General features: G+C 34.7%; 1 protein-coding gene across 4 annotated transcripts in view; it reads right to left on the reverse strand.

Moving 5' to 3' along the window:
• Positions 1 to 4,517: 4,517 nt before the first annotated feature.
• Positions 4,518 to 16,523, reverse strand: part of STK38L (serine/threonine kinase 38 like) — a 74,615-nt gene continuing 62,609 nt past the window's right edge. For all 4 annotated transcript variants that reach the window (XM_027838824.1, XM_027838823.1, XM_027838825.1 and 1 more), the window contains 5 exons: positions 12,497 to 12,614; positions 9,066 to 9,189; positions 7,239 to 7,334; positions 5,053 to 5,144; positions 4,518 to 4,916 (listed from right to left, as the gene is read on the reverse strand). In XM_027838824.1, the coding sequence (XP_027694625.1) occupies positions 4,789 to 4,916; positions 5,053 to 5,144; positions 7,239 to 7,334; positions 9,066 to 9,189; positions 12,497 to 12,614 (558 nt within the window). In that variant the 3' untranslated portion in view covers positions 4,518 to 4,788. The remainder of the gene's footprint in view (positions 4,917 to 5,052; positions 5,145 to 7,238; positions 7,335 to 9,065; positions 9,190 to 12,496; positions 12,615 to 16,523) is intronic.

A 16,523-nucleotide genomic window follows, 5' to 3' on the forward strand; every position in this document is an offset into this window, starting at 1 on the left:
TACTTTTCTGTTGACAGTACCAAACATTTCTAATGATTAATACATTATAATATAGTTTGAGATATGCTAATATTTCCCCTTCATTCCTGCTTTTTTTCTTTATTTCCCCAGAAAGACCTTGAGTTCCTTCAAACGGATTGTTTTTATTTCATCTCCTTATATAAAGTGACCACTTGTCAATCTGATTGCTATAGCATTAAATCTGCAATTTCATTTCAGCACATAGTATGTACAGTCATTTTTATTATGTTGGTGCAGTCTAAAACTGAAAAATGAGCTGTCAATTATTTATCTTCCTTGATCCCAGCAAAAAGCATTTTACAGTCTTATTTACAAAAATCTTGAATGCGTCTTGGTATGTAAACCACATCTTTAGTGGTTTCCTATTGCCTAGAAGATAAAAGACAAACCCATCAACATTCTCATTTAAAATTCTTCACTATCTGACAACAGCCTGACATTCTGGGAGTATATCCTATCATCCTCCTTCATGTACTGTATATTCCAGCTGAACTGACCAGAACTTTGCATTCTATTTTCCAGCTCTCTGATGCTGCATGGTCTTGTCTCCCTCATGCCTGCAACGAGACACTTTCTATTCACCTTTGCTTCTGAGAATCCCCATCTTACCTCAAGGACCAGTTCAAGTGCTACTACGTATGAAAAGCCTTTCCTCATCCCGAGTTGTTAATGATTTCTTTTGGTAAATTAGTATTGATATACTTATCTGTTTACATGTCATATTAATCTGTTCTCTTCCCTCTTTTCTTCTCTCTATACTTATACCTACACTCTCTATTACCGTAATCTCATCCATTTCAATGGTTTCAAGCATTAACTCAATGCAGATGACTCTCAATTCATATCACTCACCTGAATTCTTCCTTGAGCTCTGGCTTAAAACTGCATTAAGGCTTTTGGAATGGCTTGTGTATATATGTGTGTGTGTACATACACAAATATACACCATACACGTGTATGTATGTCCATGCATATATGTATACACATTTACATATGTATATAACTATCCTAAGTGTTATCAGAACATAACCTCCGCTATTTTAATCTTACTGTGAATTACAATTTGGACACATAATTTTTTTTTCTAGAGTACAGAAAAGACCTGAAACAGCATAAACTGCCCTCCCCAAAACCCAAGACCAACCCCAAAACAAACCACCATTCATCAGAAGGAATTTTGTAAACATAGCTTTTTATTTTTGTCTGACTCTTGAAAAAGAAACCTAAGCCCCACCAAAACCAGCATTTACAAATCTTAGTAACTGAACACAGAACCCAATATTCCGATGATTAGTTCTCTACACAATTACTAAACTATGTTTTCAGAATGCTTTTTAAGAATGGAGGTCTATTTTTTCTGTTTGTAACCTTGTTCTTATTTAAAATAATAGTATCACCCTCAAATATTAAACTTTCATAGAAAACTGAAGCATTGCCTCTAGAGGTCTGAATGTCTTTTTATTTAAGTTTATTTTGAGTATTCTCATGTACATCTTTCAGAAATAAGTGCACTTCTAAAGGGAAAGGAAAGAAATTTTAAACGAAAATAAAGTGAAAATATTGGGGTAAGAAGAAAATATCTAGAATTTTTATGGGAATCAGACAAGAGAATGTGTTTAGGGGCACAGGATCTCAGTTTATCAACACAGAGATCTGCTTTCTTTGGAAACTGTAAAAAACTGGACAACTGATTTTTTTTCTACCCCCAACAAAGTGGAATACCAATATTCTGTAGATCTTCCATAGACAAGCATTAAAATAATATACTTAAATATGGAAAAACAGTTTTAAAATATACAGATTTCCAGGAAAATATATAGGAGTGAAAAAACAAAACAACCCAGGACATTAGGTTTATATTTTAATTTCCTTAATGTTTTATAATGATCTGGGAAGATCAAAAATGTTTCCAATATTCTACAATTCTTATTTCCCATCTTCACCAAATAATTTTATTAAAATTAATTTGCTAAGAAATCACATACGTGACTTCTAAGCAATTCAATATTTTCTGACAGCTCTACATTTTGGTAAATTTAAAGGAGATTTAAAGCTATATTAATAAGAAATGTACATAAAGAAAAATAACATAACTCACTTTAATATAAAGGTGGTTTTTTTTCAATAAAAAAGTCAAAGTCTACATTAAAATCAAGATATCAAGAAATCTGAGTTATACAGTTTTATATATATTTAGGAAAAATAATTTATAGTAAAACTTCTGTTAATTCAAAATCATGGCAAATTTCAAAGCAAGTGCTATTAACCCATTGTTTAGTGTTTTGCCATTTAAATGATGTGGTTTACCTGAAATACGGTAATGTATAAGAGTGAAAATTCAGTCTCAATAGTACTTTGCAAATCACTGGTTTAATCTGCATCATTAATCAAATTGTAGGCTCACAAAGGACATTTAATTGCTTTTAGATAGGCACTTAAGAAATGCTTCTGATGAAATGATTCAATGGATTGTGAATCATCACCCTGTTAACTTGTGTGAAGGTGAGAAAAGTAACGTGATAATCTAAACAAAGTAAACTTCTTATGACTTCCACTGACAAGGAATTGGGAACATTTCTAGGTTCTTTCCATGAAATAATCTGAAAGAAGCAGGTTTGCTAAATTTTCTGCTTCCTTCCAATTAAAATGAGAAAGTGGGTATTTCAGCTCCTTTCACTACACATTATATTGGCCTTCTGAATCTTGAATTAACGATGTTTTACTCTATTGGTTACTAAGATTAAAAGGGGGAAATTAAGAATTGGATAAAGTTGCAATCTCCTTGAATCTTACCAAAACACCTTTATCCTTTTAGGATAGCTCTTTAAAAAAAAACCCAGCAGTTATCTAGTAAAGAATCCTGGAAGCTGAAAATGTTTATAAAAGGCAGTTATAGCTTTGAAAAATCAGAAAGTTAGTCAAATTGAGATAACCCAAATCAAAATTTTAATAGCTTTTGCCATTAGGATACTCAGTCGCATGACCCAGACATGGCAAATAGAGAAGATGAAGTCATGGATTAACACACAGCAGAGGTTCAAATATTGGAACTGAACATTAGGTGGCAAAAGTAAAGGCCAGATGTTCTTGAGACAAATGTGAGGTTACCTAGCAGCAACAACTGTAAAAGCTTTAAAAATTTGGCATAATCCTCATATGTAATTTTTCCTATTCAAGAGCAGGAAACCTCCTAAGAGCAAACCTCAGTTTAGATTCTGGAAAAAGGTCAGTTATAATAATTGTAGTTGTTGACTGCTTTCATTGTTTGGAGACACAAATTATTAGGACATTCTTACATAATGGATTACTCTTTAACTGTTAGGTCCCCATGAAATGCTAAAACTTCAGATAGTCATTTCAAAACTAAAATATAGAGCTATAAAAGATTATCTAACTTTCAGGCAAGACAGATTCACTGGCCATATCATTAGATTTGAGTATGAATTCTCACATTCCCTCCCCCCACCCAATCCACAAAACCTTGGCCAACATTCACTTCCTGGAACCCATCTACTTAAACCACAGTGATGAAACTAAATGTGAATAATATTGCCCTTGAATAAGTTAACCTCAATCAAAACCCTTTCACGTCTTAATATGTCATTCCCAAAGGAAAAGGAAAATTCCTCTTAGTCATGAACACCCACTCAATTCAGGATCTTTGGTACATTTGGAGTATAATGACTAATGGCACAATAATACAAGTACTACCAAAAGAGAGACTTCCATTCAATGAAAGAAAAAAACAACAGATCTGATATGTATCAACTTCATCTTTCTGGAAAGCCAAAGTAAAGAGCTCTTGGCATCTCTGCCAATTCATTATCATGATCAAAAGGTTGACATTTAAAAAAATAGTTTAATAAAAATACACAAATTCTACATACAAGCAGCCCTCATAGTCATTTCTTAAAACCAACTTGCTATAATTAAATGAAAATAATGCCATGTTCTCTGTAAAAAAAAAAAATCCTTTTGCCTTAAGGAAAGCAATTGGATGCTCTCTATATTCTATAATTACATCTCCCTAAGAGTACACAGATAGATGTGTACAAGTCAACAGCAATTCTGGATGAAAAGTAAATGATTTAGTGTTGTGTTTGAGTGGAGGTGTTGTACTTCCTTATCCGGCTCATAAGCTTGTCGCCCTGTATGGTGGAGTCTGCACAATAAGTTCATGATAAACCTAATTAACTTTAAATAACCAGTGTATTTCCTATTTCTATTAAAATCATTATTTAAATTGTCTTATATATGCTCTATGGATGTTTAAACCAATAGGGCAAGTGTTCTAACAACTATGGAAGATGGCTTTTATCTTGATTATCTAAACCCATAAGGTTTGCAAGAAAACAGCAATACTGCACCATGACCTACAGGTTAGCCTATGTTGCTTTAAATGATATGTGTTTCTCCTGAATCGATTAGAAGTGTTACAGTACAAAGCCACAGTACACAGAGGCAGAATGGACATAATATGCGCGAAGGCAGTGCAGTTACAAAGGGATGTACACTCCTTTTATTCCAGTACCTTTGTATAATAAAGTTAACAAAAATAGTCAAATATTAAAAAAAATCCAGCTGGCACTGCCAACTAATTCCTGTAGAAGTCTTAGAAATCCTAATCCTGTAGAATTTCCTCTTGAAGTCGATGAGCACCACCGTCCTTGGGGATATTTATTTCAGTGTATTGTTATCTACGCCAAGCAAGCCTTGGTGATGCAGCTACCTGAGTTCTTTTGGGGTGTGGGCGTATGTGAGTTTCATTCATAATTTCCCAGCTTTCATGTAGGAAGGGATAGAACCACGTTGAGTCAGCCCTTCAAACCGCTTATAGGTATAATTGAGAAAAACCCAGTCTTTGGATTTGTAGTCCGGTTCTGTGGTATTTGGCACTGTAAAACAGAGACAGCAAGTTAACCATGAACAAAGGAATTCCAAAGAACTTTTACAATGAAAGATAAGAGCAACCAGGACTACATTTCTGTAGTCTTTATAATCAAGAAAGTTCAAAGTGGCATTTTCTCTTACCTGGTTGTAAGATATCAGATTCAGGAAATTCATCAAAATTTGATGTATCATCAATGCTTTTAATTTCTATGGGAATTGCAGCTGGTCTCTCCCTACACATGCCAAAAAAGAGCATTAAACAGCTATAGTAAATATTAATTTACTTTTAGTTGCCCATGAACCAAAAAAAAAAATGCCACTCAGAAATTCTGCATGCTGTTCTTTGCATTACAAAAGAGTAACAGAGGTATTAGAAGGTCTGTGTTGGAAGTCCAACATCTGTATAATAGGATCAATTAGCTAAATGTATTTTAAATTTGTAATTTAAAGACTTTCTGTAATTTAAAATAAAAGGCTTTATTTACATGACATTATTAACGCAATACTATCATATACTCTATTTTCCTAACTGCTGTCCCATCCCTACCTCCTGCCAAGGAAGAAAAGAAAGAGTGGAAGAAGAGAGTAATAAATTTACAGGAAAATCGAAAAATCTTTTATCTAGAGGATGTCAAATTGTGCTTGTGTCCTGTCTGGTATTAAATAGTGGAGTAGCTAGCTCCAACTTGATTTAGCCAAGATTGGAACATTCTGTAATCTGGAAAGTGATCAGAAGTGACAACTTGATAGTGGTCTTTTCATCACCCCTTCTGCAGGGGGAGAGGGTAGTATAGGGGAAAAAGAAATGGGATAACAAGGTTAAAAAGGAAACTAAATGCATCAGTTTGTATAAAATGCAAACTTCTAATGTGGAAATATAATTGTACAGGTATAGACTATAGTAGACTACATGCCATCTTGGGGAGGGAATAGGGGAGGGAGGGGAACAATTTAGAATTCAAAATCTTATAAAAGTGAATGTTGAAAACTAAAAATAAATAAAACTAAGATATCAGAAAAGAATAAAATAAATAAAATAAAAAACAATCATAAGGGACTAAAAAAAATAAAAACACAAACTTACGGGGGAGAGATGGAAGAGAAGAATTTGGAACTGAAAATAAAACCAAATTAAAAAAATAAAACAGGAAAACAAAATGCAAACTTAGTACCATAGCTCCAGATCTTTAGTCCTGCCACCTCATCCTACAGATGAGGCCTAGCGAAGTTAAATGACTTGCCCAAGGTAACGCAGGAAAGGGAGAATCAGAGGAAGGAACACAGGTCCCTCTAGGTACCAGATCCAATGTTTTTTCCACTGTACACTTCAGCAGTCACGCAGATTAGGATAAAAGAAAATGATCAGGCCTCATGACATCTCAGTCCTCTCAAATGAAACAAGGTGTACTATATATTTCTAAATGAGTAAAATTTAACATTCTTTAGCTCTATACCATTAACTCTTACTAATCCTAGGCATGTGTCTCTTGAAAGGTAGAAGAAAAGTATCTTTAATTTTTTCTCCCAGAATTTTACACACTGGCTTTAATAGCAAGAATCATAATCTAATAAAATGATGAAAGTATTCTGGTTAAATTATTAAACTAAAACCAATAATTCACAGTGAGTAAAGAATAAAAAGCAAATTAATCTAATGTGTTTCTAATGGTCTCTTTTACTTCAAGACGAATTGTTCAAATGAGATTTTATCTTTATAAATGCATAGAAGTGTCTAATGAACCCATTACTCTGGTGAAAAATATAGCTACTATCACATCTAAATATATTTTCAAATGCTAATAGTTTTGATCAAGTAGAAATCCTTACTTCAAACAATAAAAATAGCTCTGAATAGAAAAATCAACAGAGGCACAACTGTACATTTTCAAATTGTTTTTTAATCACTGAAAATGACACTTGGATTTAGTCAATTAGCTTTAACCTGCATATTCTAATGTGAATGTAATTATGAAAGATGGGCTGAATGTTTTTAAAAATATATTGATTATGGGGGCAGCGAGGTGGCGCAGTAGACAAAGCACTTGCCCTGGAGTCAGGAGGATCTGAGTTCAAATTTGGCCTCAGACACATAACACTCACTAACTGTGTGACTGTGGGCAAGTCACTTAACCCCAACTGCCTCACCAAAAAAAAAAAAAAATTTAATTTAATTTAATTTAAAAAAATAATGATTACCTACTACTGCAACGAAATTACTTCTTATCTTGGTTCTGACAGCATATGATCAAACTGATTGCAAAGGTTTACTGCTTTTTTTTTAAACTTTTAACTTTTTTTAACCTGTCATATATGTTGGATAAACATACCTGATGTGTCCCCAATCTACTCCTTCAAAAAAGGGATGATCCTTGATTTCTTCTATTCCACTGTTTCCAATTCTGTTTTCTGAATCAATACAGAATCTACAACAGAGAAGCATAACAATCAAGAAAGCTTCAAAAAAAAGTTATTATTAAATCAGTTATTTGAAATACTTCATCTTTAACTAATAAACATAAAATAATTCTATATTTGTAAATTTTGAGAAAAAACAAGTATGTGTTTTTGCACATAGTGGTGTTTGGCAAACGATTTCTGAGTGAATGACTAGATGAATTAGGTTATAGAAATTTGTAACAAGCAATTACAACAAATTTACCTTTTCCTTTCTCTTCTTATAAGTTTGGGCCATAGTCTTAGATGGATACAATTTTCTACTATAATGGTCTTTTGCTTTCTTTTTATTTCCTTCTAACTTTAATTATTTTTCCAATATTTGAATATTTATTTTTCTCTCTTCATTTATCTCCAAACAATATAAAGAAAAATAAGCCCTCACAACAAATATATATGGTCAAACAGAACAAAATTTCTTCTTTTGTCATCTTTCCCAATCTAATAGACATGAGGCTGAACCTTAGAACTGCTTTAATTTGCTTTTCTTTAATTATTACCGATTACAGGAATTTTTTTCATATGGCAATTGATAGCTTGGATTTCATCCTTTAAAACTGCCTGTTTCTATCCTTTTGCCATTTATTATTGGGGAATGACTCTTAGTCTTACAAATTTGAACTAATTCCTTATATATTTTGGATACAAGAACTTTAACAGAGCAACTTACCACAAAGATTTTTTCCACAATCATTTATTCCCCTTTAATTTTAACTGCACTGGTTTTATTTGTTTAAAAAAAAATTTTAATCTTACATAATTAAAATTATCATTTTCTCTTGTGTGGTCTTCTTTATCCCTTGTATTAGTCCTGAATTTCTTCAGATCCATAGATCTGATGGACAATTTCTTCCTTGCTCATTTAATTTGTTTATATGTTACTTTTTACATGTAAGCCATATATCCATTTGGAGTTTCTCCTGGTATATGGTGTGAAGGTTGGTCTATGCCTAATTTCTGCCAGACTGCTTTCCAGTTTTCACAGCAGTTTTTCCCAAATAGTGAGACCAACAGATTAATTACACCTTATAACACTATTTCCCAACTCGCCGTACAAGAGAATAAAAACTTTTACCCACGCCTGCGACTTGTCCTGATTGGTGGTTGCCTCTAGGCCTGGGTTCCAGCCATTCTTCACTTCTTTCCATTAGTGGCCATACTGGGTGTATACTTTCTGTCCCCCTAACCATCCCCTCCATTCTTTTAGTAACCATAATGAAATGAATTCTATCACCGCTCCTAGAAAGGGTGTGTATCAATCTAATTCATTTTGGTTCCCTTTACCACTCAAAAATATCCCACTCTCTTCACCACTCTTATCTGTACTACCTCCCTCATTAGACTGTAAAGTATATGCATCGTCTCCCATGATACTGTAAACTTCTCAAGGGTAAAGACTGTCTTTGTTTTTGTAGCTATATACAGTGTACATTATGCCCTTAGCACAGAGCTTGGTTCTTAATAGATGATTATTCATTCCTTATTTTTTTTTCATGAGATTATATATATTCAAAACATCACTGCTCTTTACCATCCTAATTAAGGAGCAGATCAGGCTATTCCTGAAAGTAGGGTACATTCTTTATCAGTATGTTCTAAATCCCAATTAGAATTGCTGAAAAAATTAAAATATCCTGCTACATTTTAATTATGCATCTTTAAGATTCCAATGGGTCATTTATATGGATTTAGGCACTAACCTGAGAATTAGGTTCTTGGCTTTCTCTGATATAGGTACTTCTGGAGGAAATACTAGAGTTTCTTTCCAGTTCATAACTTTCCTGTAAGTTTCTTGTGGTGTTTCAGAACAGAATGGTGGATATCCTACATATCAAAGATAACAAAGTTTCATCTGATTTTTTGATCAAACACAGTAAGAACTATATAAATCATAGCATGTGAGAAGACAGATTAGGCCTAATCTACTTGGCTCTGTAGGGCAGAAACAGACTTTGATGTACAAAACCTTAGTGTTAACTTTGATTCATTTCTGTTTTTCATCTCATATATACTTAGTTTACTAAATCTGGCCAATTCTACATTTTTGATACTTCCTAACTCCAATTCCTCTTCTCTATTCCTACTGGACTCTCATTATGACAGGCACTTCATTGCTGCCTTCTTACATAATGTTAACCACTTACTAAAAGCTTTCTGCCTTTGCTTTCCCCTTCCATCCAGTCCTTCTTATACACCGCCAGTCAGATTTAACTTCTTAACTATAGCTCGGTTCACATTACTTTTTGCTAAAAACCTATCGTCTCAAGTTCAAACTTCTCTGCCTTCTCTGTTCTGGCACACTCAAGTTCCTCTATGATCTGATACTATTCTACCTTTTCAGTCTTATGTTTAACCACTCCCCTTCACTTCCTCTCCACTGAAGCTAAAGCACACCTGCACCCTCCCAACTCTGTGCCTCTGTCCGACCTATTACTCATGCCCAAAATAAGATAGCCCTCCTTCACCTGTTCAATTCATACCCATTCACTAAAGACCACCTCAAATACCTCCTAATAAAAGATGCTTCCCCTGATTGCCTCAATTGGAAATGACCTTTACTCAACTGACACTAATGTATCACTCTGTTATAACTACTATTATGAACTTAACATGCATTATTTTATACTTATTTACAAACATTATATCAAATTCTCTGACTAGATTATAAACTCCTTGAGGACAGGGCTGCATCTTAGCTAAATTCAGAATCTTCCTTAGTCTTTAGCACAGTGATCTGCACCCATTTAATACTTAAGAGATGTTTGCTGAATTGAATTAATAGAATTTCAGAGTTAGGAGGAATCTTAAAGGTTACCTAGTCCTACCTTTCTTAAGCAGCTCTCTACAAGATCTCAGATAAGTAGTTAATCTGGCTTCCTGCTTGAAAACCTCTAGAGTACTGTCTAGAAGAAAATCATGAAATTTGGAGCCAAGAAAACTGAATTCTAGTCCCAGTATGAAGGCTATCTCTGCGACCAAGGGCAAGTCAATCAATCAGCATTTATTAAGTACCTTCTAGGTGCCAGGAACTGTGGCTGCTTTCAGGGAGCATGTATTTTGCTGAATGTTACATAAGCTCTTAACCCCAGTTTCACTGTCTATAAAATGGTGATAAAAATGCTTTTACTTATGTCTCTCCTGACCAAGAGGTATTGGACTCTCAGTAGAAAATGAGACATCTATTTTTGGACACAATGTGGGAATGTATTTTTTTGACTATGTGTATTTGTTGCAAGAGTTTTCTTTTTCTTTTTTTTTGTCAGTGGTGAGTGATGAAGGTAAGAGTTAAGGTGGCCTCTCAAAAAGAGAAAAAAGAAAGAAAAGACGGTCATGGAAGCACTTTTTTTAAATGCAGAGAAGAGAACAGAAGGAAGGCCAGAAGGAAGCACAAACAGAAGACCTTTGAAAGTTATGTGTTAAAATTATTATATGCTAAAAAAGGAAAAGCAAGTTGCAGGTGATAGAGATTCACAGTTTTATGTTCAATCCTCTTCTTGCTCTACTTTGCATATGGCAATGGTCATTTTATTTTATCTATGTACTTCAGAATAAAACAATTTTTATAATACTTCCACTACCTTCAGGGATTTTTTTGAGGAAAGTAAATGATCGGGGCAGCTAGGTGGCGCAGTGGATAAAGCAGCGGTCCTGAAGTCAGGAGGACCCGAGTTCAAATTCGGCCTCAGACCAAACACTTGACACATACTAGCTGGGTGACTTTGGGCAAGTCACCTGACCCCAATTGCCTTACCAAAAAAAAAAAAAAGAAAGAAAGTAAATGATGATACTGCTGTTGTAGCTGGGATTCAAGCTCTATTATTATAAATAATGAAATACTATTTGTGAAACACTTAGCACAGTACCCGGCACATAGTAGGTACTTTAAAAAATGCTTGTTTCCTTCCTTACTTCCTTATTAAACACCTACCACTTACAACATAATGCAAGAACTGAGGCTACAAAGACAAAAACAAAATGGTCCTTTCCCTCAAGGAGCTTACATTTTACCAATAGGATACAGCACATACACAAATAAACATATATGAAGTATGAAGGGGTAAAGAAGAGCTCAAAGAGCTCTAGTCATTGGGCAGAGAGGGGGAGAGATTACTTTCTGCTGAAGTGAAGGGAAGTTGGTGCCTGAGCTGAATCGTGAAGAAAGATAAGGATTCTGAAAGGCAGAGATGAAGGAGTCCATTCCAGAAGGAGGAGCCCGTGTGAGGAAATGGGGACAGGGAATGACATGTTGAATTTGGGGAACAGCTAACAGCCCAATCTGACAATAACAGGGAGTATGTGATAGTGAATAATGTGAAATAAGGCATAAAAGGAAAGTTGGGGACATGCTGTAGGAAGCCTTAAGTACTAGGCTGAGGAGTTCTCATTTTATCCTAGAGGGAACAGGTAGCCAATGAGGGACCAACTAGATGATGTCTTCAATCCCTGCTAAATATGGGATTATTTGGACCACAAGATATAACACAGCTCAATGTGTGTTAAAAGAGAATAGGTACTAGGTATTAATATATATAACACAGAAACTAGACTGATCATTTCATTAGTATAAATGCTTGCTCACTTGACTTGATTTGACTGTACAGCATTCCCAAATAAGAAAGCTTCCTTTACTAACGTGGTTTATCATGTTCTCTGCGACATATAGTCTTAAAGATATAGTCTAAAGCACCTAGAGGTTAAGTGACTTGCCCAGGGTCACACAACCAGTATGTGCCAGAGGCAGGTTTAAACTCAAGTCCTCCTGGCCTTGAGGTTGGCTCTCTATCCATGACACCACCCTGCCTTTCAAAGTATACAAAGGATTCTTTAAAAGTACTTCTATCTCCTTTTTGCCACAATGGTTTTATAAACATCTCCCTAAACTCTACACTCAGAAAAACATATTTAAGTATATTAAAACACATCTAACATATTTAAATATGTTGAAAACATGCATATCCAAAGCTTCCATTATTATTTCACCATAAACAAAAATAGAATTAACAACTTTCCAAAAACAAAAACCATGAGATGGCATATTTCTAATGGTAACTATGAATATTTAGTATGTTCTGTCAGAGCCCCTTAAGAACATTTATATACTGCAGATTGAAGTTAATAATGAAAGTCATACCTATTAGCATTTCATACATAATCACTCCCAAAGACCACCAGTCACACAATTTGTTGTACCCAGTCTGCATGAATACTTCTGGAGCAATGTAATCTGGAGTTCCGACTGTGGAATATGCCTGAAAGAGAATACTTTTGTCAAAGATACACTAATAATATTCTTAATATTTGAAAGTTCTATATATGACTTGGAATAAGTATTATTTGAAATGAAAAGCATATATCAATTCTTTCAACTAACATTCAATCAACTTTTTAAAAGGCACGACATATTAGGTTACCCGGAACACAAAGATGAAAGACAATATAGTCTGGGCACTCAAAGACAGGGAATAAAATATAAACAAAAGAAATAGGATGTAATGTAAAATGCGATAAGGGCAAAGGAGAAGCTCAAAGTACTCTTGGAAAATGTGAAGATACAGGGATCATTTTTATCTGGGGTGAGAGGAAAGCAGGAATTAGGAAGGAGTTGAGGAAGACATGGAATCCAAACTGGGCCTTAGAAAAAAAAAGGAAAGATTTCAACAGTAAGAGAACAGGAGGGAGTGGGATCCAAGAATGGGGCACAATCCATGAGAAAATGGAGTGTGCAGGAAGAGACTGGCAAACAGCTGGCAGTTTGGCTGGCACAAAGTGTGATTTTTTTTTTTTTTTTGCGAGGCAATTGGGGTTAAGTGACTTGCCCAGGGTCACACAGCTAGTAAATGTCAAGTGTCTGGTCTGAGACCGGATTTGAACTCAGGTCCTCCTGACTCCAGGGCCACTGCTCTATCCACTGTGCCACCTAGCTGCCCCTAGTGTGATTTAAAAAAATTAAAAATAATTTGTAATTTTAAAAAATGTTTGGTGAAGCTGAATGTGATATATAGCTGAAAACATAGGTTGGAGGAAAGTTACAGAGAATCTTAAATGACAGGCTAAGTCACATGTATTTGATTCCAGAGGCAACAGGAAGACATGAAAAGTTTTGAGGGGTGAGTGATACAGTTAGGTTTGGGCATGAATATTATTTTGGCATGTGTAAAGGATAGATTAGAGATGAAAAACAAGGGGGCAAAGAAACCATTTAGGATCCTACATGAATAGTCTAGGAGAGATAAAGAAGGCTTTAACTAGGGGGTTAACGAATTATTAATAAAAAGGAGTGGATAGATGCCAGAGACTCTGTGGGATTAGCATCAGTGACTTGGTGACTGATTAGAAGTTGAGGCTGAGCAGAGAAGAGTGAAGGTTGAGCTTGATGTTTTGAATATAGGTGACTAGCAATATGGTGTGCCAATAACAGAAATAAGTTGTTAGCAAGTTAAGGATAAAGACAAGGAGTACAATTAGGAACTTGCACGCAGAAACATCAGGCAGACAGTTGGAAATGAAGAACTGGTGCTCAGAAGAGAGAGACTGGGGCTGGATATATAGACTTGGAAATCATCTGTATAGGAGTTCAGTCGCCAGTTCCTCATCCCTTTGGCTGTTTGCATTCTTCTTTTCAAATTATCTTGTGTTTGCACCCATGTGTGCACACGTTGTATCCCCTCTGTAGAACTGAAGCTTCTTGAAGGCAGGAGCTTTTTTCCTTTCTGTCTTTGTATCTCAGGTACAGTGCCATGTGTATGAGTAGGGGCTTTAAAATGCTTGTTAAATTAAAGTGATTTTTTTTTGAGCCATGGGAGTAGAGAAAGAAGTATAGAGAAAGAAAAAAAAGGGAAGACTGAAGACTGAGCCTTAGAGGACACACGTACTTAGGAGGCAGAAGAAGAAAGATAAACTTCAGAAGGAAACAGAGGAGTGTTTGGCTAGGTCAGCAAATAATCAGTAGACAGTACATATATCAGTACATTATATCAGTACAACTACAGAAGGAGAAAATATTAAGAAAGAGGGTGGTTGACTGTATCAACCTCTGCCACAAAGTCAAAAAGGAGGAATACATTTAACAGAAATAGGGAAGTGAGACTGGATTACAACTTTGGAGAATGGCTACTTTCAATAGGCCAAAGAGAACAAATCTTGAAAGCATGGGAAAAGAACGATGAGAGGCAGGAATTAAAACAGGTAAATTCAGAGTCATGGAAGCTAAAGGGGAAGAGTTTTTAGGAGAGGGTAACAACGTTAACGGTGCAGAGTTACGTAAAGGGAAGGAAGGAAACTGGTAAAAGAAGGAAGTAAACAAACATTTATTCAGCATCTACTTTGAGTCAGGCATTTTACCATAAACACTTTACAAATATTATGTTATTGGATTGGAGATAGGTGTTATTATCCCCATCTTATATTTAAGGAAACTGAGGCAAGCAGAGGTGAAATGACTTGCTCAGGGTCACACAGGTATTAAGTCTTTGGGGCTACATTAGAACGCAGGTCTTCCTAATTTGAGGCCCAGTGCACTATCCACTGTGATACCTAGCTACTTTAAAATGATGACCTAAGTCACTGGATTTGTCAACAAGGAGGTTATTAGGACAGCATTTTATTATTATAAGATATATTATATATACATATATCATGCATATTATATATATATAGTTATTACAATATATAGTATTTAGAATTTTATTATTATAAAATATTTTACTGATGAGAGTGGTGATAGCAGAAGCCAGATGCCTCAGGTTCTGGAGTAAGGTTGCAGTATGGACATAGAAGCAGTAAATATTGCCTACTCTTTCAAGTAATTAGAAAATGAAAGGAAGGGAAGAGATAAAATGTTTTCTCAAAAGCAAAATCAAAGGGAAGTATATTTTTTACATGGGAGATATAAGTGTATTTTTGGACAGAATAAAAATAGAGGGAGAAATGCAAGACAGAATCCCCCTACATTCTGATGACTTGAAAGTCCCACCCCCCACCCTTCCTGCATTTCTTCCTCTACATAGGCTATTTTCATTCTACCTCAAAATATGTTCAGCTCTCCCATATAGTGTGTGTATCCATACACATATATAAACATATATCCAAACATATATATATATAAACACATATATACTTGTGTGTGTTTAAATACGTCCCCTTGATTTGGCTAAGCCTTTAAGGCACCATTTTATCTCTTTCTTCTTTTCATTAACTACTTGATAGATTAATTGATAAAGTTGTGTCCTAAGAGATTGGGGGTGGGATAGGAGTTTATGGGATTAAAAGTATAAGTGAAGTTATTTCTGTGGCAAATTCTGTTTTTAAATTGGACATGACCTAATGCACTTTATTACTGCTTGGAAAAAAAACAGGAAGTTTCAATGTCAGTCACAGAAACCATTAGAAATGTATATGCTTTCATATCCAACCTCAGACACTTGACACTTACTAGCTACATGACCCTGGGCAAGTCACTTAACCTTGATTGCCTCACGAAAAAGGAAAAAAAAAAAAAGAAATGTATATCCTTAATTAATCATGACCCTGGCTCCAAGATGGCTTATGAATCTTGGGTATGCCCAAGTACAGCATGGAAAAATGAAATTCAAAGACAATTTAAAACATTTTTGTCAAAAGCAAATACTGTGATATTAATTTAGAGACTTCAATACAAAGGTGGAAATAGGTGAGGATCATGAAAAATGTTGGAAATTATGGTTCAGGAATAATGAAAGAAAGACTTGAAAACCACACAGAAGCCTCCAATTTATCTATCAGAAACAATTTACTTAAAAGAACTGGAAGACATTGGAAATGGTAAGGATCAAATAATATCATGAAAATGAGACTCATTTGATTTTAATGATGGGAAATGATTTGTCACAGATATAAGAATTATTCCTGAGGTCTGTGTATGGTTACACCACTAACTTGTTAGGAGTGTAAATCAAAAGTAGTACAAAATTTGAAGAGAGAATTAAAATGAGTAAAGACTATGGTACGCAATTAAAAAACTGCACCTGAAAACTACTTAAATTAAGTCATTGGTGACAAAATGATATACAGATAGAAGGTATGAAGGACTATAATAATTACGAGTATAATAAATAATATTATAAAAATAATTATAATAAAACTGATTGTAATAATTTCACACAAAATTTCGATGGTGTAAG

This window comes from Vombatus ursinus, unplaced genomic scaffold (assembly GCF_900497805.2).
Source record: "Vombatus ursinus unplaced genomic scaffold, bare-nosed wombat genome assembly UNPS02014830.1, whole genome shotgun sequence".
NCBI classification, from domain to species: Eukaryota; Metazoa; Chordata; class Mammalia; order Diprotodontia; family Vombatidae; genus Vombatus; species Vombatus ursinus.